This window comes from Phocoena sinus, chromosome 11 (genome assembly GCF_008692025.1).
Source record: "Phocoena sinus isolate mPhoSin1 chromosome 11, mPhoSin1.pri, whole genome shotgun sequence".
Classification (NCBI taxonomy): Eukaryota; Metazoa; Chordata; class Mammalia; order Artiodactyla; family Phocoenidae; genus Phocoena; species Phocoena sinus.
Window position 1 is genome coordinate 38,570,533 of NC_045773.1, and position 23,092 is coordinate 38,593,624.

Sequence of the window (23,092 nt, forward strand, 5' to 3'; positions counted from 1 at the left end):
GGGGAGGAGCCTCGGCCAAGGCCCAGACCCCGCCCTATCTGCCCCTCGTCTCGGCCTAGCTAAGCAGGGCTGCCCTCTAGTGGGCAGCGCCTGGTTAGCTGCGATTCCCGCGGCGACACTCCCATCTCCTCTGCCCCAGACCACAGGCGGGCTGAGTATAGGGGGTTACGGCGGGGCTCTCTGACCCACCTTACCTGAGCCCGCTCCATAGTCGGAGGCTAGGTTCAAGGACACAGACTAACTGGAGACAAACTGGACAAGTCTGTAGACAGAAAAATACCAGGGAATGAGGGCGACGGGCCAGGTTGGGAGAGGGGACTCTCAGAGGAGGTGGCATTCTGTATGGGAGCTGGATGAGCCATCAAGGGGAGATCAAGAAGAGGGGCATTCTAGGTGGTGGGATCAGCCAGTTACAGGCCCTGAGAGGACAGGAGCTAGACAGGACATAACATAAAGAAGACCTAGATATCTCTGATGGTGGTAGTTGGGGGAGTGAAGAGGTCAGCAAAACCAGGCTCCTAGCAGTCTTAGAAAGGAATAAGGGGTTTTGTTCTTGGTGTGATGGGGAGCAATGGGGGCTTTTGAGCATCACCTGGGCTGCAAAGAAAGGGGTCCCTTGGGGGAATGTTTTGGAGTTAAAAATCAAGCCTTGCTGATGCATGAGCATGGGAAGAGAAAGAGAAGCATGAAGCATGACTCCTAGATTTCTGGCCTGAACAACTGATTGGATGGAATGGCCATGAATCAATCCAAGCAAGACTGGAGAAGAGTGGGCTTGGAGACGAAAATCAAATTATCATTTGTGGACATGTGACCCTTAAGATGCCTGTTAGGCATCCAAGAGGAGATGCGGGGTCAGCCACTGGGTGTGTGACTCTGCTGCCTGGGAGAGAGATCAGGACTGAAGCTTTGGATCTGGGAGGCAAAGTGAGTGGATGGTATTTTTTTTTTTTTTCCAAAAGAGAAGTCATTAAGTAAGCAATGCTTTTATTTTTATTTTCACTTATATATTTTTTGAATTTTTGAATTTTATTTATTTTTTTATACAGCAGGTTCTTATTAGTTATCTACTTTATACATATTAGTGTATATATATCAATTCCAATTTCCCAATTCATCCCATCCCCCCACCCCCACCCCACCACTTTCCCCCCTTGGTGTCCATATGCTTGTTCTTTACCTCTGTGTCTCCATTTCTGCCCCGCAAACTGGTTCATCTGTACCATTTTTCTAGGTTCCCCATATATGTGTTAATATACGATATTTGTTTTTCTCTTTCTGACTTACTTCACTCCGTATGAGAGTCTCTAGATCCATCCATGTCTCTACAAATGACCCAAATTCATTTCTTTTTATGGCTGAGTAGTATTCCATTGTATGTATGTATCACGTCATCTTTATCCATTCATCTGTCGATGGGCATTTAGGTTGCTTCCATGACCTGGCTATTGTAAATGGTGCTGCAATGAACATTGGGGTGCATGTGTCTTTTTGAATTATGGTTTTCTCTGGGTATATGCCCAGTAGTGGGATTGCTGGGTCATATGGTAATTCTATTTCGAGTTTTTTAAGGAACCTCCATACTGTTCTCCATAGTGGCTGAATCAATTTACATTCCCACCAACAGTGCAAGAGGGTTCCCTTTTCTCCACACCCTCTCCAGCATTTGTTGTTTGTAGATTTTCTGATGATGCCCATTCTAACTGGTGTGAGCTGATACCTCATTGTAGTTTTGATTTGCATTTCTCTAATAATTAGTGATGTTGAGCAGCTTTTCATGTGCTTCTTGGCCATCTGTATGTCTTCTTTGGAGAAATGTCTATTTAGGTCTTCTGCCCATATTTTGATTGGGTTGTTTGTTTTTTTTAATATTGAGCTGCATGAGCTGTTTATACATTTTGGAGATTAATCCTTTGTCCATTGATTCGTTTGCAAGTATTTTCTCCCATTCTGAGGGTTGTCTTTTCGTCTTGTTTGTGGTTTCCTTTGCTTTCCAAAAGCTTTGAAGTTTCATTAGGTCCCATTTGTTTATTTTTGTTTGTATTTCCATTACTCTAGGAGGTGGATCAAAAAAGATCTTGCTGTGATTTATGTCAAAGAGTGTTCTTCCTATGTTTTCCTCTAAGAGTTTTATAGTGTCCAGTCTTATATTTATGTCTCTAATTCATTTTGAGTTTATTTTTGTGTATGGTGTTAGGGAGTGTTCTAATTTCATTCTTTTACGTGTAGCTGTCCAGTTTGCCCAGCATCACTTATTAAAGTGATTGTCTTTTCTCCATTGTATACCCTTGCCTCCTTTGTCATAGATTAGTTGACCATAGGTGCATCGGTTTATGTCTGGGCTTTCTATCCTGTTCCATTGATCTATATTTCTGTTTTTGTGCCAGTACCACATTGTCTTGATTACTTGAGTAGGTTTGTAGTGTAGTCTGAAGTCAGGGAGTCTGATTCCTCCAGCTCCGTTTTTTTCCCTCAAGACTGCTTTGGCTATTCAGGGTCTTTTGTGTCTCATACAAATTTTAAGATTTTTTTGTTCTAGTTCTGTAAAAAATGCCACTGGTAATTTGATAGGGATTGCATTGAATCTGTAGATTGCTTTGAGTAGTATAGTCATTTTCACAACATTGATTCTTCCAATCCAAGAACATGGTATATCTCCCCATCTGTTTGTGTCATCTTTGATTTCTTTCATCAGTGTCTTATAGTTTTCTGAGTACAGGATTTTACCTCCTTAGGTAGGTTTATTCCTAGGTATTTTATTCTTTTTGTTGCAGTGGTGAATGGGATTGTTTCCTTAATTTCTCTTTCTGATCTTTCATTGTTAGTGTATAGGAATGCAAGAGATCCCTGTGCATTAATTTTGTATCCTGCAACTTTACCAAATTCGTTGATCAGCTGATTCACCGATCAGTTTTCTGGTGGCATCTTTAGGATTCTCTATGTATAGTATCATGTCATCTGCAAACAGTGACAGTTTTACTTCTTCTTTTCCAATTTGTATTCCTTTTATTTCTTTTTCTTCTCTGATTGCCATGGCTAGGACTTCCAAAACTATGTTGAATAATAGTGGTGTGAGTGGACATCCTTGTCTTGTTCCTGATCTTGAGGAAATGCTTTCAGTTTTTCACCATTGAGAATGATGTTTGCTGTGGGTCTGTCGTATACGGCCTTTATTATGTTGAGGTACATTCCCTCTATGCCCACTTTCTGGAGAGTTTTTATCATAAATGGGTGTTGAATTTTGTCAAAAGGTTTTTCTGCATCTATTGAATGATCATATGGTTTTTCTCCTTCAGTTTGTTAATATGGTGTATCACATTGATTGATTTGCATATATTGAAGAACGCTTGCATCCCTGGGATAAATCCCACTTGATCATGGTGTATGATCCTTTTAATGTGTTGTTGGATTCTGTTTGCTAGTATTTTGTTGAGGATTTTTGCATCTATATTCATCAGTGATGTTGGTCTATAATTTTCTTTTTTTGTAGTAGCTTTGTCTGGTTTGGGTATCAGGGTGATGGTGGCCTTGTAGAATGAGTTTGGGAGTGTTCCTTCCTCTGCAATTTTTGGGAAGAGTTTGAGAAGGATGGGTGTTGGCTCTTTAAATGTTTGATAGAATTCACCTGTGAAGCCATCTGGTCCTGGACTTTTGTCTGTTGGAAGATTTTTAATCACAGTTTCAATTTCATTACTTGTGATTTGTCTGTTCATATTTTCTATTTCTTCCTGGTTCAGTCTTGGAAGGTTATACCTTTCTAAGAATTTGTCCATTTCTTCCAGGTTGTCCATTTTATTGGCATAGAGGTGCTTGTAGTAGTCTCTTAGGATGCTTTGTATTTCTGTAGTGTCAGTTGTGACTTCTCCTTTTTCATTTTTGCTTTTTTTTTTTTTTTTTTTTGTGGTACGTGGGCCTCTCACTGTTGCGGCCTCTCCCGTTGCGGAGCACAGGCTCCAGATGCGCAGGCTCAGCGGCCATGGCTCACGGGCCCAGCCACTCCGCGGCATGTGAGATCTTCCCAGACTGGGTCACGAACCCGTGTCCCCTGCATCAGCAGGCGGACTCTCAACCACTGTGCCACCACGGAAGCCCCTCTTTTTTCATTTTTAATTTTATTGATTTGAGTCCTCTCCCTCTTTTTCTTGATGAGTCTGGCTAAAGGTTTATCAATTTTGTTTATCTTCTCAAACAACCAGCTTTTAGTTTTATTGATCTTTGCTATTGTTTTCTTTGTTCCTATTTCATTTATTTCTGCTCTGATCTTCATAATTTCACCGAAATTATAAAGCCCGAAACACTCTTTATTTTATAGTCTATTTTATCTGATATGAGTACTGCTACTCCAGCTCTCTTTTGATTTCCATTTGCATGGAATATCTTTTTCTATCCCCTCACTTTCAGTCTGTATCTGTCCCTAGGTCTGAAGTGGGTCTCTTGCAGACAGCATATATATGGGTCTTGTTTTTGTATCCATTCAGGAAGCCTGTGTCTTTTGGTTGGAGCATTTAATCCATTCACGTTTAAGGTAATTATCAATATGTATGTTCCTATTACCATTTTCTTAGTTGTTTTGGGTTTGTTTTTGCAGGTCCTTTTCTTCTCTTGTGTTTCCCACTAAGAGAAGTTCCTTTAGCGTTTGTTGTAGAGCTGGTTTGGTGGTGCTGAATTCTCTTAGTTTTTGCTTGTCTGTAAAGCTTTTGATTTCTCCATCGAATCTGAATGAGATCCTTGCCGGGCAGAGTGATCTTGGTTGTAGGTTTTTCCCTTTCATCACTTTAAGTATATCATGCCACTCCCTTCTGGCTTGTAGAGTTTCTGCTGAGAAATCAGCTGTTAACCTTATGGGAGTTCCCTTGTATGTTACTGTCGTTTTCCCCTTGCTGCTTTCAATAATTTTTCTTTGTCTTTAATTTTTATCAATTTGATTACTATGTGTCTCGGCGTGTTTCTCCTTGGGTTTATCCTGCCTGGGACTCCGAGCTTCCTGGACGTGGGTTGCTATTTCCTTTCCTGCTATTTCTCTTCAAATATTTTCTCTGGTCCTTTCTCTGTCTCTTCTCCTTCTGGGACCCCTATAATGCGAATGTTGTTGCATTTAATGTTGTCGCAGAGGTCTCTTAGGCTGTCTTCATTTCTTCTCATTCTTTTTTCTTTATTCTGTTCCGCAGCAGTGAATTCCACCATTCTGTCTTCCAGGTCACTTATCCGTTCTTCTGCCTCAGTTATTCTGCTATTGATTCCTTTTAGTGTATTTTTCATTTCAGTTATTGTATTGTTCATCTCTGTTTGTTTTTGTCCTTTAATTCTTCTAGGTGTTTGTTCTTTAATTCTTCTAGGTCTTTGTTAAACATTTCCTGCATTTTCTCCATCTTTGCCTCCATTCTTTTTCCGAGGTCCTGGATCATCTACACTATCATTATTCTGAATTCTTTTTCTGGAAGGTTGCCTATCTCCACTTCATTTAGTTGTTTTTCTGGGGTTTTATCTTGTTCCTTCATCTGGTACAAAGTCCTCTGCCTTTTCATTTTGTCTATTTTTCTGTGAATGTGGTTTTCCTTCCACAGGATGCAGAATTGTAGCTCTTCTTGCTTCTGCTGTCTGCCCTCTGGTGGATGAGGCTATCTAAGAGGCTTGTGCAAGCTTCCTGATGGGAGGGACTAGTGGTGGGTAGAGCTGGGTGTTGCTCTGCTGAGTAGAGCTCAGTGAAACTTTAATCTGCTTGTCTGCTGATAGGTGGGGCTGGGTTCCCTCCCTATTGGTTGTTTGGTCTGAGGTGACCCAGCACTGGAACCTACCTGGCTCTTTGGTGGGGCTAATGTCGGGCTCTGGGAGGGCTTATACCAAGGAGTACTTCCCAGAACTTCTTCTGCCAGTGTCCTTGTCCCCATGGTGAGCCACAGCCACCCCCTGCCTCTGCAGGAGACCCTCCAACACTAGCAGGTAGGTCTGGTTCAGTCTCCTATGGGGTCACTGCTCCTTCCCCTGGGTCCCGATGCTCATACTACTTTGTGTGTGCCCTCCAAGAGTGAAGTCTCTGTTTCCCCCAGTCCTGCCGAAGTCCTGCAGTCAAATCCCTCTAGCCTTCAAAGTCTGATTCTCTAGGAATTCCTCCTCCTGTTGCCGGACCCCCAGGTTGGGAAGCCGGACGTGGGGCTCAGAACCTTCACTCCAGTGGGCGGACTCCTGTGGTATAAGTGTTCTTCCATTTGTGAGTCACTCACCCCGAAGTTATGGGATTTGATTTTGTTGTGATTGCGCCCCTCGTACCATCTCACTGTGGCTTCTCCTTTGTCTTTGGATGTGGGGTATCTTTTTTGGTGAGTTCCAGTGTCTTCCTGTTGATGACTGTTCAGCAGCTAATTGTGGTTCTGATGCTCTCACAAGAGGGAGTGAGTGCACGTCCTTCAACTCCGCCATCTTGAACCAATCTGAGTGGATGGTGTTTAAGGCCATGTGCCTGGATGTGAGGCGGAAGGTGGACAGAGGATGGCAGCAGTCAGGACTGAGCCCTGGAACACTCCATTGGGTGGAGGTAGGGACGATGAAGCAGAACCAGCAAAGGAACTGAGCAGGAGCAGCCAGAGAGGTGGGAGGAAGCTGAGAGAGTGTGGGCACTTAGGAGCCAAGGGGAGCAAGCATCAAATGCTGCCGAGGTGGTGAGAGTAGAGAATAAACTGCAGTTTGAAGGTCTCTGAGGACCCCAACAAGGGCATTTTTATGGAGAGAGGGACAAGCTCAACTATAGTGGGTAGAAAAGAGAGTGAGAGGTGAAGAACTGGAGAGGGCATGTGTAGACAACCTTTTAAACATTGACATATAATGTAAATAAAATGAACAGACAACTCTCAAAGGTACAGCACTATAAATGTTAAAATCTGTAGACACCTGTGCAACTGTCACCCAGATCAAGATATAGAATATCACCAGCCACTCCAGGAAGCCACTTTTTGCCCCCTCCAATTGATACCCCCAAAAGTAACCACCATTTTTATTTCTGTCACCAAGGATACCTTTTGTTTGTTTAATGTACACAGGTTTTGAGAGATTTTCTTGATGGTTGGGCTCAGGTTTTATAGGCAGATAATGTTCTTTCTTTTTTTTTCTTTTTTTCGTTTGGCTGTGTTGGGTCTTCATTGCTGCGGTGAGCGGGGGCTACTCTTTGTTGCAGTGCACAGGCTTTGCGGTGGCTTCTCTTGTTGTGGAGCATGGGCTCTAGGCGCACGGGCTTCAGTAGTTGTGGCACGCAGGCTCAGTAGGTGTGGCTCATGGGCTCTAGAGTGCAGGCTCAGTAGTTGTGGTGCACGGGCTTAGTTGCTCCGTGGCATGTGGGATCTTCCCAGACCAGGGATCGAACCCGTGTCTCCTGCATTGTCAGGTGGATTCTTAACTGCTGCACGACCAGGGAAGTCCCTAGGCAGATAATGTTCTAATGGGAGTGGGCAGCTGGAGTTCAGACTCTGTGGGGTAGCAGGTCCTGGGCCCAGTTTTCCTGGGTTCTGTGCTTGCTCTGTCTCCAAGGACTGCATGACCAAGACTTCCTTGAGCCTCAGTTTCCCTATCTGAAGCTTGATCCTTCTCCCCTCACATCTCCTTTGAATTCTAGTAATAAATAGGGGAATTCATTGGGAGCAGTGAAAAAAATGCAGTTTTCCAGGCCTCTTGATGGCTGTAGAGTCTAGAGCTCAGTCACTAGGGATGGGCAGGGCTAGAATGTTGGAGGCCCAGCTTTGTTTGAGCAACTGACCTGGCAACGGGGTGGGCCTGACAAACACTTCTGGCTTTCTGTAGTCTCCTCTGCTGTCTGTATCTTCAGGCCACTATGGTGCTGCTCAGGACCCTGGTGCTTCTTCTTGCTCTGGTTGTCTCTGGTGAGGAGCTGGTGGGTGGGGGAACTCCAGTTCTCACCCCCTGACTCCACAGTGGAGTCTTGATCCCTCTCAGATAAGCTACCATGGAGGACAGGGGGTGGGGGGAACCAGGAAATGGCAAAGGTCTGTATCTCCGACCCTCATTCCTTCTCTTGGCTGCTTCCTCGACCAAGTTCTCACTCCCAGTCTGTGAAATGAGCTGACCCATGGTTGGATGTAGGGGACAAAGAAGGACTTTGGCTGCTTGTTTCCAGGATGTGGCCAGGCCCTAAGGCAGAAAGGAGGGACTCTGATTGTGTATATGGTTCCATGAGAATGGGGCCCTCCAGCCTGAATCATCTCTTCCTCACAGACCTCCACTCCCTGCCCTGGTTCATAAATGTCTCTGAGAGCCAGGGACCTGGCACCATCCTTCAGTCTTTCTCCTTCAACTGCTCTTCACACACACCCACCCTGGAGTTGCTCCATGTGCAGCCACCCACCACCTTCTTCAACCCACCTAGCCTAACTAGATGGCAGGGGATCTATGTGGGCAAGGTAGGGTCATGGGCACAACTGGGGACCATGGGGGAACAAGGACAGACCCTAAATTCACAAAGCCAGAGGTGGCATAGGGGGATGGAGATCCTAGGCCCCACATGGCACTGCCTCCTGCCACAGATGACCTTGAGCAGCTCGGCCCGGCTGGATGCCCTGACAGTGAACCACTATGAACTGCAGCTGCGGTTCACATGTGGCAACCATGTGATGGAGGGGCCACTCTCTGTGGATGTGCAGCGGGACCCTGGCCATATCCAGTGTGCTGGTCGATTTGCCAGCCCAGGTGAGACAGGGACAGCAGGCAGGGGGTGTGGGCAGGCATGACCTGAACAGAACCCTCCATGACCTCCCCTCTGGCCAGCTGGGGAAATCATTCAGGTGCCAGAAACTGTCAAACCTGGGGCCCGGCTGTACACTCTGCTGCTCCCAGGCCAGGGAGCCCAGGTGAGCCCTGCACATGGGCAGTGGTGGTGGTGGTGGGGGGTAGGATGGAGGGTCGGGGGGAGATGCGGAGACCAAGCCCAGCCCCTGCCTGGCCAAACATAGCCTGCAGAAGGATTCTTTAGTCTACAGCTGAACCTCAGCAATGATACATGTTTTTGGAGAGAGCCACTGAGGGCTGCCCACCCCCAATGACTATGGCTGTTCCCATAGGGACATCTCAGGGGCTGAGTTCTTCTTTAAATTCTTCTGAATTCTTCATGAAATTTCTGTATCGTGAAATTTCTGTATCAGATTTCCAAAAGAAATCTAGATTAAAAACAAAATAATTAGTTTAAAAGCAGAGAGGATTGAGGATCAGGGCCCAGGGGAGCCCAGGCTAGAGTGGCAGTGGCAGGGTATGGGAGAGTTGAGAGTGGGCAGGTACCTGCTGGGTTGTTGGGGGACTTTGACAGGGATGCTTGGGGCACTGAGGGTTGGGGAAGGGGCCTCCAGCATCTCTGTCCTGTCAGATAAGCATCACCAGTGCCCAGGATCCGCCATACTTCCCTGGACCTTTCTCTATCAATGGGCAGGGTTGGCTGCAGGCGCCATCCCAGGGCCTCAAAGGCCAGGCTCAAAAGGTGAGCATGACTTGGGACCTGGAGATATCCATGAATTGGGCATAAAATGGGCAGAGCCACTACCTCCTGGAAGTTTGTTTGTTCCTGACCTCCTCAATCATGCTGCCTTCTCCAGACATAGCCCATACCTGTACCTGCTGCCCCATGCTGGCTGTACTCCCACCTTGGCCTGGTTCTGTGCTGGGCTCTGGAGTTCTAGAAAGAAGAGGGATCCCTGGCTCCAGGAGCCCATGGTGCCCCTTATAGAAAGGAGAAAGTTCTGAGCAGTCACACAGGAAGTGAAAGCTCTTGGTACAGTGCCTAGTGTAGTCTGGAGGAGGTTAGAGAAGTTCCTTCTTTAAAACTTCCACGTCTTATTGACTGACTCTTAGCAACTCTAAGATGATAATTCACATTGTGAATGATTCATATATTACTCTTTTGGGGGCTGTATGCATCCTAAGAGAAGGACTTATGACCGAGAAGAGTGAGACACAAAGGAATATCTGTCAGCAGAGTGACAGGTCATAGGGAGGAGTGAGTGTCGGGGTTCCTTGTGGAGGTCCTGAGGTGGCGCTGCCTATTTGAAGGGACGACTGGGCACAGATATACAGGTAGACACACACCGCGGTTCCCTTCTTGTTTTGTGTGCACCGCAGGTCTTCCAGCTTCAGATCCTGGTGAACTTTGGACAAGGCCGAAGCTGCTGTGGGATGCTGACAGTGAAAGTTTTGCCTGCTCCCTCCAGCCAGGTCTCTTTCCTGTAAGGTTCCCCTACCCTGGGAACAGTGGGGAAGGCAGGACCTAGCCCCAGGGAATTAGGAGTAGGGTTAAGGTGTGGGGCTGCTTGAGCATCCCCAGCTGGCTCCTGTACCAGGGAAGACCCAGGGGAGGGGTCCGTAGACCCCGCCGGGGTGGCGGGAGAAAGTAGGAGCCAGTGCCCCCATTTTGGTCCAGGCAGCAAGCCCAGAATATCACCATCCCGGAGAACCTGGTCCCCGGAAGTAAGGTGGTTCAGGTCCAGGCCCGGGGCTTCGATGTGCGCTACGAGATCCTCTCCCCAGTGCCCTGCCGGCTCTTCTCCATCGGACGCGGTGAGGGGCACGGAGGGCGGGTAAGGGGATGCCTCTGCGGCTGGTCTAGAAGCGACCCGCACTACCTCATCGCTCTCTTGAGTAAACGAGCCTGGTGCCGAGGCAGAAACTGGGGCGAGGTCGCGTTTGGGGGCCCGAAGTTAGAAGCGAGCCTTGGAGGAGGCGGCGGCCAAGTGGTCAGTCTCTGCGCCCTCCCGCGCCAGCGGATCCGTGGGAGGGTGGGAACTGGACTGAGCTGGGGGCGGGGCCGAACTCTGCGTCCCCCGCCCTCCCAACCCGCCCAGTCGACGGAGTGGTCCGGACAACGTCGCCCCTGGAGCTGGCGCAAGCCCCAGACGCCGCGGTCACTAGGCTGCGGGTGAAGGCCTTTGAGCGTCTCTGGCCGTGGGCCAGCGCCGAGCTTGATTTCAAAGTGGACGTGCAGTCAGTCAACCGCTGGCCCCCGCGCTGCACACCAGCGCTGCTGGCGTGAGTATATGGGAGCCTTACCTTGGCTATTGGGTAGAGCCATGGTTCGCCGCCCAGCCCCAGCTCCCGCCCTGCCGCCCTGCCCTCTGCTTCCAGGACTCAAATCCCCGAGACCACACCTGTGGGCACCGTGCTGAATACCTTCACCTGCACTGACCCGGACTCTCCTGGCTCCACCCTGGACTACCAGCTACTGTTCCACAGCCCTGCTGGCGCAGCCAGCCTCTGCCTTCAAGACAGAGTCCTGGAGGTGCCCAGTCCCCGATCCCAGACCCATGTGCAGAGTGCTTGAACAGGAAGGGGGGTGGGCCAATGGTCTGCGGGAGCCGAGACCATGAGGGTGAAGGAGATGGTGGTGGAGCCAACCTGTTTTACAGTCTGGAAAACGGAGGGTCAGGGTAGGCTATCTGTGAGTAACCTGGCCTGAGGCAGCCCAGTGTGGCTCAAGGCTCTCCCAGGCCTTGGCTGGGCATCACCCTCTGGCCCCTCTGACTAGGTGAATGCCACACTGGACTGTGACACTCCTGGCGCCTGCTTTCATCATGCAGCTTCCATCCTGGTGCTTGATGGTGGTCAGCCTCTGATGACCAGTGAGTGACCATAACCAGGCCTGGACATTCAGGACCGGGTTCTTCTATACCCTTCTTCCTATTCTCAGGATGGGGTCATCTCTCCTCCCTCAGAAACCAATAGGGCAGGGTTGTCTCCACCAAAGACCCCTGGCAGAGGCACATTTCTCCTCGCTGAGACCCCTTGGCAGGGGAGGGCTATTGTCCTTCCTCCTTCCAGAGCCTCTACCTCCTTAAGCCACCAGGGCAGGGCTGGGCAACCCAGGCCAGCTCCCTGACTGCCAAATGGCTTCCAGCTGAGGTGCCAGTACTGGTGATGGTGACACCTGTCAACGAGTTCTCCCCAGCCTGTGTCCCACGCACATTCCGGGTTCGTGAGGATGCAGGGCCCCACGCTCTTCTGGGCTCTGTGGTGGGCAAGGACATGGATTACCCGCACGACAGCATTGAGTACTCCATCCCTGGCGGGTCTGCCACTTTTGCTGTGGACCGTCTCAGCGGTACTCCCACCCCAGGGCTGGGATGGAGGGGCGAAGCCAGAGTTGACTCTGCAAGCTGAGGCAGTGGCCACCCCTTCTAGGGGAGGTTCGCCTCCTGGGGCCTTTGGACTATGAGCTGCAGAAGTTCCACAGGCTCACTGTCCTGCTGACTGACCATAGTCAAGACCAGGACCCCACCTGCCACCGCTCAGGCTCTTGCACAATTACCATTGAGGTGGAGGTAATTGAGCCCCGAAGCCTTGGAAAGAATTGGAAAGAGTTCATATCTCCCTCTGGCCTTCTGCTTTTGCACTCTGTCTCAGGTTCCTCCACTGGTTGGCTGGAGAGGGGTGGGGTCTCACTGTGGAAAGCTTTGGAACCTGTTGCCTGATTCCAAGGTTCTGGCTGTGGTGGGAGGAGGCTGAGGGGCTGGCCTGGGGGTTTGGGAGTGGGTGATCTGACTACCTGCCTGCAGGATGTGAACGACCATGCCCCCGAGTGTGAGCCCCCATTTCAGGAGCTCACCATCCACACTCACCTGGGCCGCAGCATGGAGGTGACCAGGGTGTCATGTCGGGTGCCCCAAGAGCCACAGCGCCTGGCTTTCTCCTACAGCATTGTGGGAGGTGAGGGCCAAGGGGACCACTGGGCTGTGGGGGAGAGGCAGGCCAGCAATGGTCCCCTTCTTCTGCCACTCTGTTTTCAGGGAATAGTTGGAGCCAATTCAGCCTGCAAGGAGCTGTCCTGGTGCTCAACGACCTCACATTGGGGCCCTCCTGGCCAGAGCAGCCCCATACTTATGAGCTATTGATCCGTGTGGCCGATGCAGGTCCCTCCACCCCCCACCTCAGCACCACAGCCACTGTCATTGTGCATCTAGTTCCCTGGAGGGCCAGCACAGTGGCCACCAGCACCCACAGAGCCACAGTGAGGGGGGTCCTCAGGCCCTTGGTGGGTGGGAAGAAAGGATCTTGGAGGATGCAGGGACCTAGTTTTCCAGGTGGAACGATGGGGGAAGGCATTTCGGAGGGAACTGCTGAGTGCAAAGAGCCTGGCAATATAGAAGAGAAATCTGGGGTGTGGGGTGGCCCAGCCCTTGGAGGGCTTTGAAGGCTGGATGATCAGGGCATTTTGGTAGGGCAGTGGTGAAGCTGTGGCCCCATTTCAGGTGACTTCAATGATGACACCTCTGCTTGTGACAGACATGGAGGCTTTCTGGCAGCCGGAGCCCTGGTTTGTGGTGGTGCTGACAGTGACCAGTGCCCTTCTCCTCTTGGCTCTGGGCTGGCTCCTTAGCAGGCTCCTGTGGGGGTAGGGTTGCTATCCCTGTACTGACTGCCTCCCCCCAGCCCACTGGGGGGCTGGATCGCAGATGGATCGCATCTGTGATAGCTGGTTTTACCCAAGATTGCCCAAGTTGATGAGCAGACAAACTGATATTCAGGACTGCTCTCCTTCCAGTGGTCATCAGGTTAGAGGCAGAGATACACTGGGAGAAAGTTGTCTCCATCACTGGCAGAACCCAGTCCTGGAATGAGATGAGGCCCAGGGCTTTAGAATCTGAGTCTGTCATGCATTGGGCATTTATCCCTATTTCTGACCCCTGTCCTCCATTTGAAACCTGACCTTCCCCTTAGACTCTGAGTTTCTTGTGAGCACAGGACTGAACCCAGGGGTAGGTGGGAGTAACAATGTGGGCACTGCATACAGACATAGGCTATCCCCAATAAAAGGGGCAGATGAATGGTGCTGGTTTCTGGAGCCAGCAGGTCTGCTGCTCTCACTGCTTGGTCCCTCCTCCTGGCATTTTAGGTTGGCCCAGGTGCTACAGGTACCAAGCAAACCAACCCAGGCTCTACTGCTGAACAGGTAAGCCTCCTTTGCATACCTCTATGCCTGGAAGTCCATCTCTTAAACTCAGGCTGGGGCCCAGAGCCCTATCCTGTACTCCAGCTCCTACTTTGCCCCAGTATCCAGGGAACTGAGGGGTCCGTTGAGGGGTTCATGGAGGCACCGAGGATGGAGACACCCCAGGCACTCAGCAGTGTCATGAGCCTGGTATGTCAACCTACCATCCTGTGCAGTGGGCACTGAGGCTGCTGCAGAGTGCTCCCCTGCCAAGCCTGCCCCTTTTCCCATGGATGGCTGTTCCTGTGGGAGGGCCCATACCAGCACCATCAGCACGGAGGAGGCAGGTGGGCTCCTGACCCTTCTGGGGGCAGGCCTCCACCTGCTCCCCATGGGCAGGGTTCAACTCATTGCACCCTCTCATTCTTCACCTCAGCAGCATTTTGATGGCAGAGCACAGGACCCCCGTGAGTCCCCCTCTTTCCAAACCATTCTCTACTTGGGCCCACTTTCTTTCCATACCCCATTTCAATATCTCTGCCTCCCACCAGGCATCCTATCTACTGTTTCCCTGAATGGGGTCTCTTCTCACCCCCACTCACCCCTCAGCCAGTGTTTGCCAAACACCTGGTGAACGTGATCTGGTTCCTGCCCATGGGGGAAAGGGGGAAAGGTGGTGAGGGAAGAGGCCCCCAAATGCTCCACTGTCACCGTGAATTATAGCAGAGTAATCTGGCACTGGGCTTAGGGGAGCTGGTGTCCAGTTTTGGGGAATCATGGATGCTTCCTGTGCATTTGAGCCAGACCTCAAAGGATGTGCTGAGAAAGGAGGGAGGGGACAAGCTGGATCAAGCAGAAGGGAGGGGGTCACACCAAGGGTCCTGGAATACCTTTCCCTGTCCTTAGGGGATGGAGGTAGTTCTGCTGAAGCCAGCAGTACCCTCACTCTCCCCTGACCATCTGAGCTCAGGTACAGGCAGAGATTACCTGTTCAACACGCACACAGGAGCCCGGCGCTGGCTCTGAGGCCAAGAAGCTGCATCATATTTGTGGAATTTCTTCTTCACATGATTATGTGTTTTCAAGTTGATTCAATAATAAACAAAATTACAAAGAGAAGAGTCCTAGCCTTGTAACTTACATGTGGGAGAAGCTCTGAGATCTGTGCTTCCTTGGTCTCACTTGGAGAATGCCCTGTCTTGTGGGAACACTGTATGGAGTAGTAAGGTTATTTTTCTTTTAAGAAGGCATTGTACAATGCTCTGAAATGTAAGAAGCTGTTATCCTTGCCAGTGACTGAGGGGGACTGAGGGGGCCTCCAGTTGGCCTGTCCCCTCAGAGGACACCTGCTCTGGCAGATGGGAAGGGCCCAAGAGCTTCCTTTTCCCACTGAAAGGAGGGCATTGTTCGTTTGAGAGCCCCACCAACTTCCAGGGCAGTTTGCCAACTGTATGTGGAGGTTTTCTTGAAAAGGATCTGGAACTTTTGCATTGAGGTGAGGGTTGGTGCAGACTTGAGCACCCTGTGGCATGGGTGGCCATGGAGGGATTGAGAGTAGCCCCCTTTTGAGCAGGTGTTCCCATTTCCTCCTGATGTGTTTCTTCTAGTTCCAGGGCCCTCTGTCCTCCCTGTGCTGAGCTGAGCTGCTGCACATGGCCGGGTGGCCTACAGTAGCCTGCAGGAGGGTAGGTTCTGTTGGGTGCAGTGCTAGCTCACTCCCAATACCCAGCCTGGCATCAGGTCTCAGGTTACTGCCAGCTCTCCCTGAGGACCTGCTGTATTGGTGGAGGCTACCTTTACTTTGGTGTCCCCAGGTTCTCTCAATCTTCTCTCCTCTGTCAGGTCTGTGGACTTGAACCATCTTAGGGTACCAGAGAACCTCCCTTACTGAGCCAGTTATGGTACCCCAGGTGGAGGAAGAAGCTGAGTGCCTTCTGTGGGAAAAATATGCTTCACGGTGCTTCCAATAAATTGAGGGTGTTAGAGCTGGCCTCAGGGCCAGCAACTTGACAGCAGGCCCTTGCAGGCCCTTACTGAAAGGGGTTGCAGGTGGATTTTTTCTGAGCACTTTACCCTGCTCTAAGGGCTTATTAAATCCTCATCTCTGAGGAGCTTGATTTTTATCCTCATTCCACAGGTGGGGCAACCAAGCCTCAATAGTCACAAAACTAGCTAGTCCAGGCACTTGATGTGGGTCAGGCTGTGCGACTGCATCAGATGCCAAGCCCAGGGCTAGGTTCTCTGCATGGGGGGTAACGGTCTTCCCAAGACTCATAGTTGGCCTCGGGGGAAGATCATGACAATCCAGGGCAAAAGATGTTACAAGAACTCAAGACGAGATGCTCTAGGGTAGGAAGAAAGAGTGCTCACTGTGTGCCAGGGCTTGTGCTGGGGACTGAATTGGGGACTGAACTCCAGGCAGAAGGACAAACGTGGGCAACAGGCCAGGGACTGCTGGGGCAGCACAAAAGGCTGATGAAGGGCAAACCTAGGGAAGCCGCTGGGAAGAGGGCATTATACACTGGAGCTGGTAAGAGGAGGCACGAAACCCGGTGCTTACATTTCCAGAGGTGTTGTAACCTTGGCCCGGCCTCCCCCTCTGAGCCTCATCTTCCTCACTAGGGAGGGACAAGTCCTGCCTTCTAGGGTGAGTGATAAAAAAAAAAAAGGGATGTAGCACACAGCAAACATTCCCTGAGCATGCGTGGAAGAAGACGCTGCCGGCTGCGCACGGGGGCCGCGTACTAAGAGATGCCAAGGGTGCTACGGACTCGGAGTACCCCGTAAAAGCTCTACCGCCAGCAACTCCGGGAACGGCGCGCATGCGCCAACCCGTGCCGTCACAGTCACGTGCTGAGGCGTTCGGCACGGGCCGCGAGAGGCAGGGTCTGATTGACAAGCTGGCCTACCTGTCAGCGGGAGGCACTCCCCTGGGCGTCGGGCAAAGAGGTTGTTGATTGGGGATATTCTGAGCCGGGGGCGGGTTCTTTGCCGTCCAGGTTACTATGACGCCCGGCCCCCGCCCCCTCGGCTGGCCGCCATCTTGTTGTTGATCCGTACCTAGTGGGCAGCGCCGGGAGGTGGTCCGAGCGGCCGGTGTGGGGCCGCTGTTGCGGGGCTCAGCCACCTGCGCTGCCTGCCAGGGGGCGGGTCGAAATCTGGAGGCCCGGGGGGCCCAGCTCCCGTGGGGAGCCGTGGGCGCCCGCTGCCCGGGCCGGCCGGTGAGTGACAGGAGCCGGGCCGAAAGACCGGCCTGACGCCGCGGGGCGGGCGGCGGCGGCGGGCGCGGGGTTGGAGCTGGCGCGCGCAGGGAAGGGGTATCGGCTGAGCGTCGCTCGATCGTCCTGACGGGCCGCCCGTGGAGCCTCCTAGTTGCTGGTGCCGAGGTCGGAGGACGGCATCGGGGTGGAGGTCCGAGAGCCCCGCTCCCGAGGTGTAGCGGGAAACTAGTTTCTGTGACTACAGCTCTGGGCTCCGCTGACCCGCAGCGCTGAAACGTGTCCAGTGCCAGCTTGATGCTCTCCGGGGTCTTGTGTTGTTCCCAGGTGAGAAACACACGTACCATTTTCTTAGATGTCGCTCCTGCGACTGACTTTCAGACCGCTTGAGACTAAGACTAGACGAAACAGTCGAAAGCCCCCGCGAGCCAGGCAGGCCAGTGTGACGGCCCTGTGATTCTGACAGGGCGAAGGCCCTCTGCCCGGCGCCTGCCTTCTGTGCTTCTCGGAGCTTACCGTTTGCTTCTTCCTGAAGGGCCTGGTTAAATGTTCATGATGCCCGAATTTTATTTTGGGACAGAATTTCTTTGGTTCTGGACCACCACTCTTTGGAGTTGTGGTAAGGCTCTTTTGCCTCTGGGAGAAAGTGAATATTATGGTGGTGAGTTGATTGATTTTATCTCCTAAAGAGATAATCTGGCAAGTGTAATAAGGAGACAAAGGAAATGTGGGAGTGTGTTAGAATCAGAAAAAGAAATGAAACTTCTTTTTGTCTCGTGAATGCCAAATTAACTTTTAATAGAGTAAATGTATCTTGCGCAATGAAAACAGACCGCCAGCCCCCGCTTCTTGTGAGGGTAGGAGGATTAGAGACGCTGGGCAAGGTGTGCAGGTCTAGGGAGTTCTGAGTGCTCCAAAACACATTTCTCTTTCCCTGTGGTCCTTTGGCTTCTCAGCATGGGCTCCTGTATATGGTCTTACAGCAAGCTTGCCTGAGACGACTAAGAAGTCAAGCAACAATACTTTGTGCGTTTGTGTCAGGATCTTGTCGCCTCAGAATGTGTTATTTTGAAGGAAACTAGCTGTTTGGTCAGGAGATCTTTTTGGAGAAGATGCTGAAACCAGAGGCAGCTGGTGGCCTCTTGCTGTTTCCCTTACTTGTGAGGAGAGAGAAGTTGAGTGAGTAGTTTTTAGATATTTCATTACCCTCCCTTGGGCCATTTTTTGAATGTTGAATGAGTTTTGATTTTGGTGAGACTAGTTCCTTGGGCAGTTCTTTACAAGAAAGGAGGGAGATATGAAAATATTAGGAACTTCTCAAAATGGCCTCAATCTAACTTCCCCCCAACCCCCCCCCCCCATTAACACTTCCTTTAGAAAGTTAAGGCTGCCACAGGGTTAAATTCTCGCTGTTTTCTTTCTCTTTCCTTTTTTTTTGACGTTGACCATTTTTAAAGTCTTTATTGAATTTGTTATAATATTGCTTCTGTTTTCTGTTCTGGTTTTTTGGCTGTGAGGCATGTGGGATCTTAGCTCCCCAACCTGGGGTGGAACCCACACCCCCTGCATTGGGAGGTGAAGTCTTAACTACTGGACTGCCAGGGAAGTCCCCAGATTCTTGCTGTTTTCTATTAAAACAACCCTAAGTTAGGCTCTTAACATATTTTGGGTATCTGACCTCTTAGAGATATAGAAAGAGATCCACTCAGTCAACTTCACTACACTAACTTTTGCATGCAATTTTAGGGAGGTCAGGGGGTCCATTAAAGTCCATTCGTAGTCTAACCCTGTGTTAGAACTGCTGTCCCAAGGAAATTATAGAATATCCAAGAACTTTATTGCCTTTGTTTAATGCTTTTACTGCCTCATGAATACTTATGAGTATTGGATGATGCTTGCTTGATTCGGTGTATGTTATTTCTCAGAGATAGTTAATAGCAGTACTTCTGTGCTGGGCATTTTTAAGTGCAGATGAGTAGGGATGTTAGAATAGTGGCCCTTCCATCTACTTTAACTTTGTATTTACATAATTCACCTGTAAATGTCAACACTTTTAACTATTATGAGCAACAGACATAATTCACAACTATGGAGATCCTACACCGAAGTCAAACTGCTGCAGACTTATGGGATGAGATCTGATGTCCTAATGTGGCATTTAAGGTGCTGCTGCCCAGCTGGCCCCAACCCACCTCTTCAGGGTTTGTCCTAACCCCACTAACCAAATGGTTTGGTAAACATTCCATACATGATATTTACTTACACAGATCCTTTTACCAGCTAATCCATTGGCTTTTGCCCCTCTTTGCCTTCAGTGTCACTTCTCTTTTCTCCAGAGTCCAGCTCACATCCCTCCTACCTCCTTTATGAAACACTCCCGAAACATTCCAGTTCTTGGGAATACTCCACTCCCTCTGAACTGCAGTAGTATCATTGCCCTTATTAAAAAACCAAACACGCAAACAAAAAAACACAGTATATACTCTTTTGAGAATAATTGTTTTCTCTGATTAGACCTAACCCCTTTCCTATAGAGATTGTGTTTTTGTGTCTTGTACCTGCATGTAGTAGATAAGGACTAAACGTTTAACAAAAATGTGTTAAATTTGTCTGAGTTAGAACACTCTCTAATTAAATAGGGAAATGGAGGGAATGGGCAAGTAAAATGAGAATTTGGCCATGGATCTCCACCTCCTACGCTGCCTGGAGTGCTTGCACTCTAGCACCTTATGGAGGTCCATTCCTCATTCTGCAGGAGGCAGCAGAACTTGCTCAAAGTGCATGACTGAAGCCTGAGAACAGAAAGCAATTCTGCATCTCAGAAGGGGCTATGCGACTCAACCCGCTTCCTGGCTAAGATGCCACTTTTTTTTTTTTTTTTTTTTTTTTTTTTGGTGGTACGCGGGCCTCTCACTGTTGGGGCCCCTCCCTTGCAGAGCACAGGCTCTGGAGGCGCAGGCTCAGCGGCCATGGCTCACGGGCCCAGCCGCTCCGCGGCATGTGGGATCCTCCCGGACCGGGGCACGAACCCGTGTCCCCTGCATCAGCAGGCAGACTCTCAACCACTGCGCCACCAGGGAAGCCCGGCTCTCAATCTTTAACTTAAAAGGTTAACGCTGGTTTAGCTTCTTAATGAGATTATAGTATGGATGCAGATCATTTTTCAAAGTTCTCTAGAGGTACTAGTTTGAGAACGATTGGTATAAAACTATGATTCGAGCCACAGATTTCTGAACATTGCCCGTAGAGTAAGCCTGGTCGTGTTGATATCAAGGTTGTTTGGTTTAGGCGTCCAGGGATTGCATCTGATTTTAGGCCCAGGGAGGGCACAGCTCATGAGTGTGATACGTCTTCGGAGGAGACTAGCATTCGGATTGTTATTTCTATGGGTAAGACTATTCGGTTGTCCACTTCTAGTAGTCGTAGCTCTCGGTTTCAGGTCTGATGTTGGGATTATGTAAGAGTCGAAACTTAGGTCTTCATAGTTGGTGTATTCGTAGCTTCAGTATCATTGGTGGCCTATTGTTTTTACAGTGAGAGAAGGGTTATTAATTTTCATCTATTATGTAGAGGATTCGTAGGGAGGGTAAGGCAATTAGAATTAAAATGATGGCTGGAAGGATAGTTCAAACCGTCTCTACCTCTTTGGCGTCTATTGTACTGGTATGTGTTAGTTTGGTTGTAAGTATTAGGGTGATGATATAGAGGACTAGGGAGCTAATTAGGAAAACAATTATTAATGTATGATCATGGAAGTGTAGGAGTTCTTCTATAATGGGTGATGTTGCATCTTGGAAGCCTAGTTGAAAGGGATATGCCATGGAGATATACAGGATTTTCACTTGTGACTTAACTTTGACAAAGTTATGTAAGGTTTTACTAATATCTCATTTATAAAGAAAGACATAGTGGTTTTGGTGTTGGCTTGAAACCGATTAGAGAGGGTTCGATTCCTTCCTTTCTTGATCATTTTGGGTTGACGTATGCTGGTTCTTCAAATGTGTGATATGGTGGAGGACACCCATTTAGTCACTCAAGGTTTGTGGAGGTGAGGTCTACTGTTAATACTTCTCCTTTGGATGTAAACGCTTCTCAGATAATGAAAATTATTAGTATAACTGCTGTTAGTGAGATGAAAGAGCCTATTGATGAGATAGTGTTTCATGTTGTGTAGGCGTCTGGCTAGTCGGAATATCGTTGAGGTATGCTGGATATGCCTAAGAAATGTTATGGGAAGAATGTTAGGTTTACACCTACGAATATAATTATAAAGTGGATTTTTGCTCATGTTGAGTTAAGTGTGTATCCCGATAATAGTGGGAATCAGTGGACAAATCCTCCTATGATGGTGAAGACAGCTCCTGTTGAAAGTACGTAGTGAAAGTGGGCGACTACGTAGTATATCATGAAGAACAATGTCTAGTGATGAATTAGCTAGAATGATGCCAGTTAGGCCACCTACTGTGAAGAGGAAAATAAAACCTAAGGCTCATATTAGAGCGGGGGATCATTTAATATTCCCTCTGTGAAGTGTTGCTAATCAACTAAAGACTTTTACTCTTGTGGGGATAGCAGTGATTATAGTGGCTGATGTAAAATATGCCCATGTGTCAACATCTATACCAACTGTGAATATATGATGAACCCATATGATAAAGCCTAAGAACCCGATAGAAATTATGGCTCAGACTATTCCCATATACCCGAAAAGTTCTTTTTTTCCCGAGTAGTAGGTTACAATGTGTGAAATTATTCCGAAGCCAGGAAGGATTAGAATATATACTTCGGGGTGACCAAAGAAAAATTGATGTTGATACAGGATTGGGTCTCCCCCTCCTGCAGGATCAAAGAAGATTACCATACTATTAACTGGTCAGTTAATAGTATGGTAATTCCAGCTGCTAAGACGGGTAGTGACAATAGGAGTAATACTGCTGTGACTAGGACTGATCATACGAAGATCAGTATATTATGAGCGTCTGGGTTGGTAAACGATGTATTTACATTAAGGGCTAGCTGGCAGTTAATTAGGGAAGCAGGGTGTAAGGACAGTGGTGAGTGGTGGGGACTTCGGTGATCTAGCAACCACAGGCGCTATTGGAAAAGGGGCACTGTTTCTTAGTTTTAGCCAGTTGTTGTGTTACCAGATCTTGTGATTTGGGGGTTTTATTTTTTAAAGGAAAACCAGAAATCTGGATTTTCATGTGAAATTTCCTGATTGTAAAGTTTGGTGATGAATTAAAATTTGAGCCACTCCAGTGATCAGAGAAAAACCCTTTGCAGACCAGAAATGGTGAAAAATTTGAATTGCCTGGTATACATTCCCAGCTGAGGTGGAATCAGGTGACACGCGGCCGTCTTGTTTCAGCTGTAGTACACATTTCCCTTGATTTCTAGTGAAAGTACAGTGCTTTCAGATGGAAGTAGAGTGCTCCTATGAAACCTTTCATGAGCCAAACGGCTTAAAGTGAAGAAGCAATTACCTTAGGACACATCTTCTAGTTGTGGCATGCGAACTCTTAGTTGCAGCATGCATGTGGGATCTAGTGCTCTGACCAGGGATCGAACCCGGGCCCCCTGCATTGGGAGCACAGAGTCTTAACCACTACACCACCAAGGAAGTCCCCAGTTTACTGTATTTTTTATAGTTTGTTGGGAGAGAGAATTAATATGTAGTATTCCTCTTGCTTGATTGGAATCTTTATTCCCTGGTCTTCATGTTTTTCTTTTGAATAACTAAGTGGATAAGAGAAGGAATTTCTTTTTTAATAGACCTATGAGACAAGTAGTAGTACATTCACTTTACATTTGACGAAATGAAGTGAGAATAATGTTTAGGCCACACAGCCAGGGAGTATCAGTGCTCAGACAGTGCCCATGCCTTGTCATGATAAATAGGCTCTGCTTCAGTGTTCGTTTAAGTACACATTTTTTTTTTTGCCCCTCAAATGATTAGATTTCCCTG

General features: G+C 48.9%; 2 protein-coding genes and 1 pseudogene across 8 annotated transcripts in view; 2 read left to right on the forward strand and 1 right to left on the reverse strand.

Moving 5' to 3' along the window:
- The first annotated feature begins 7,819 nt into the window (after positions 1-7,819).
- CDHR4 (cadherin related family member 4) lies at positions 7,820-15,015 on the forward strand. Its single transcript, XM_032647856.1, has 19 exons — positions 7,820-7,868; positions 8,221-8,405; positions 8,529-8,691; positions 8,770-8,852; positions 9,362-9,472; positions 10,111-10,214; positions 10,409-10,545; positions 10,830-11,013; positions 11,110-11,263; positions 11,510-11,603; positions 11,879-12,082; positions 12,163-12,302; positions 12,537-12,687; positions 12,768-12,988; positions 13,230-13,372; positions 13,874-13,930; positions 14,032-14,119; positions 14,349-14,376; positions 14,880-15,015. The coding sequence occupies exons 1-19, from the start codon at positions 7,820-7,822 to the stop codon at positions 14,933-14,935; spliced, it is 2,352 nt and encodes a 783-aa protein (XP_032503747.1). The 3' UTR covers positions 14,936-15,015.
- Positions 15,016-16,915: 1,900 nt separating this feature from the next.
- The window catches only part of IP6K1 (inositol hexakisphosphate kinase 1), a 70,588-nt gene continuing 64,411 nt past the window's right edge, over positions 16,916-23,092 (forward strand). For 3 of the 7 annotated variants that reach the window (XM_032647843.1, XM_032647844.1, XM_032647849.1), the window contains exon 1: positions 17,138-17,454. The gene's annotated coding sequence lies outside the window, so the exon portion shown is untranslated. The other 4 variants (XM_032647841.1, XM_032647840.1, XM_032647845.1 and 1 more) reach the window with 3 other exon arrangements.
- On the reverse strand, positions 20,225-21,332 carry LOC116761702 (annotated as a pseudogene).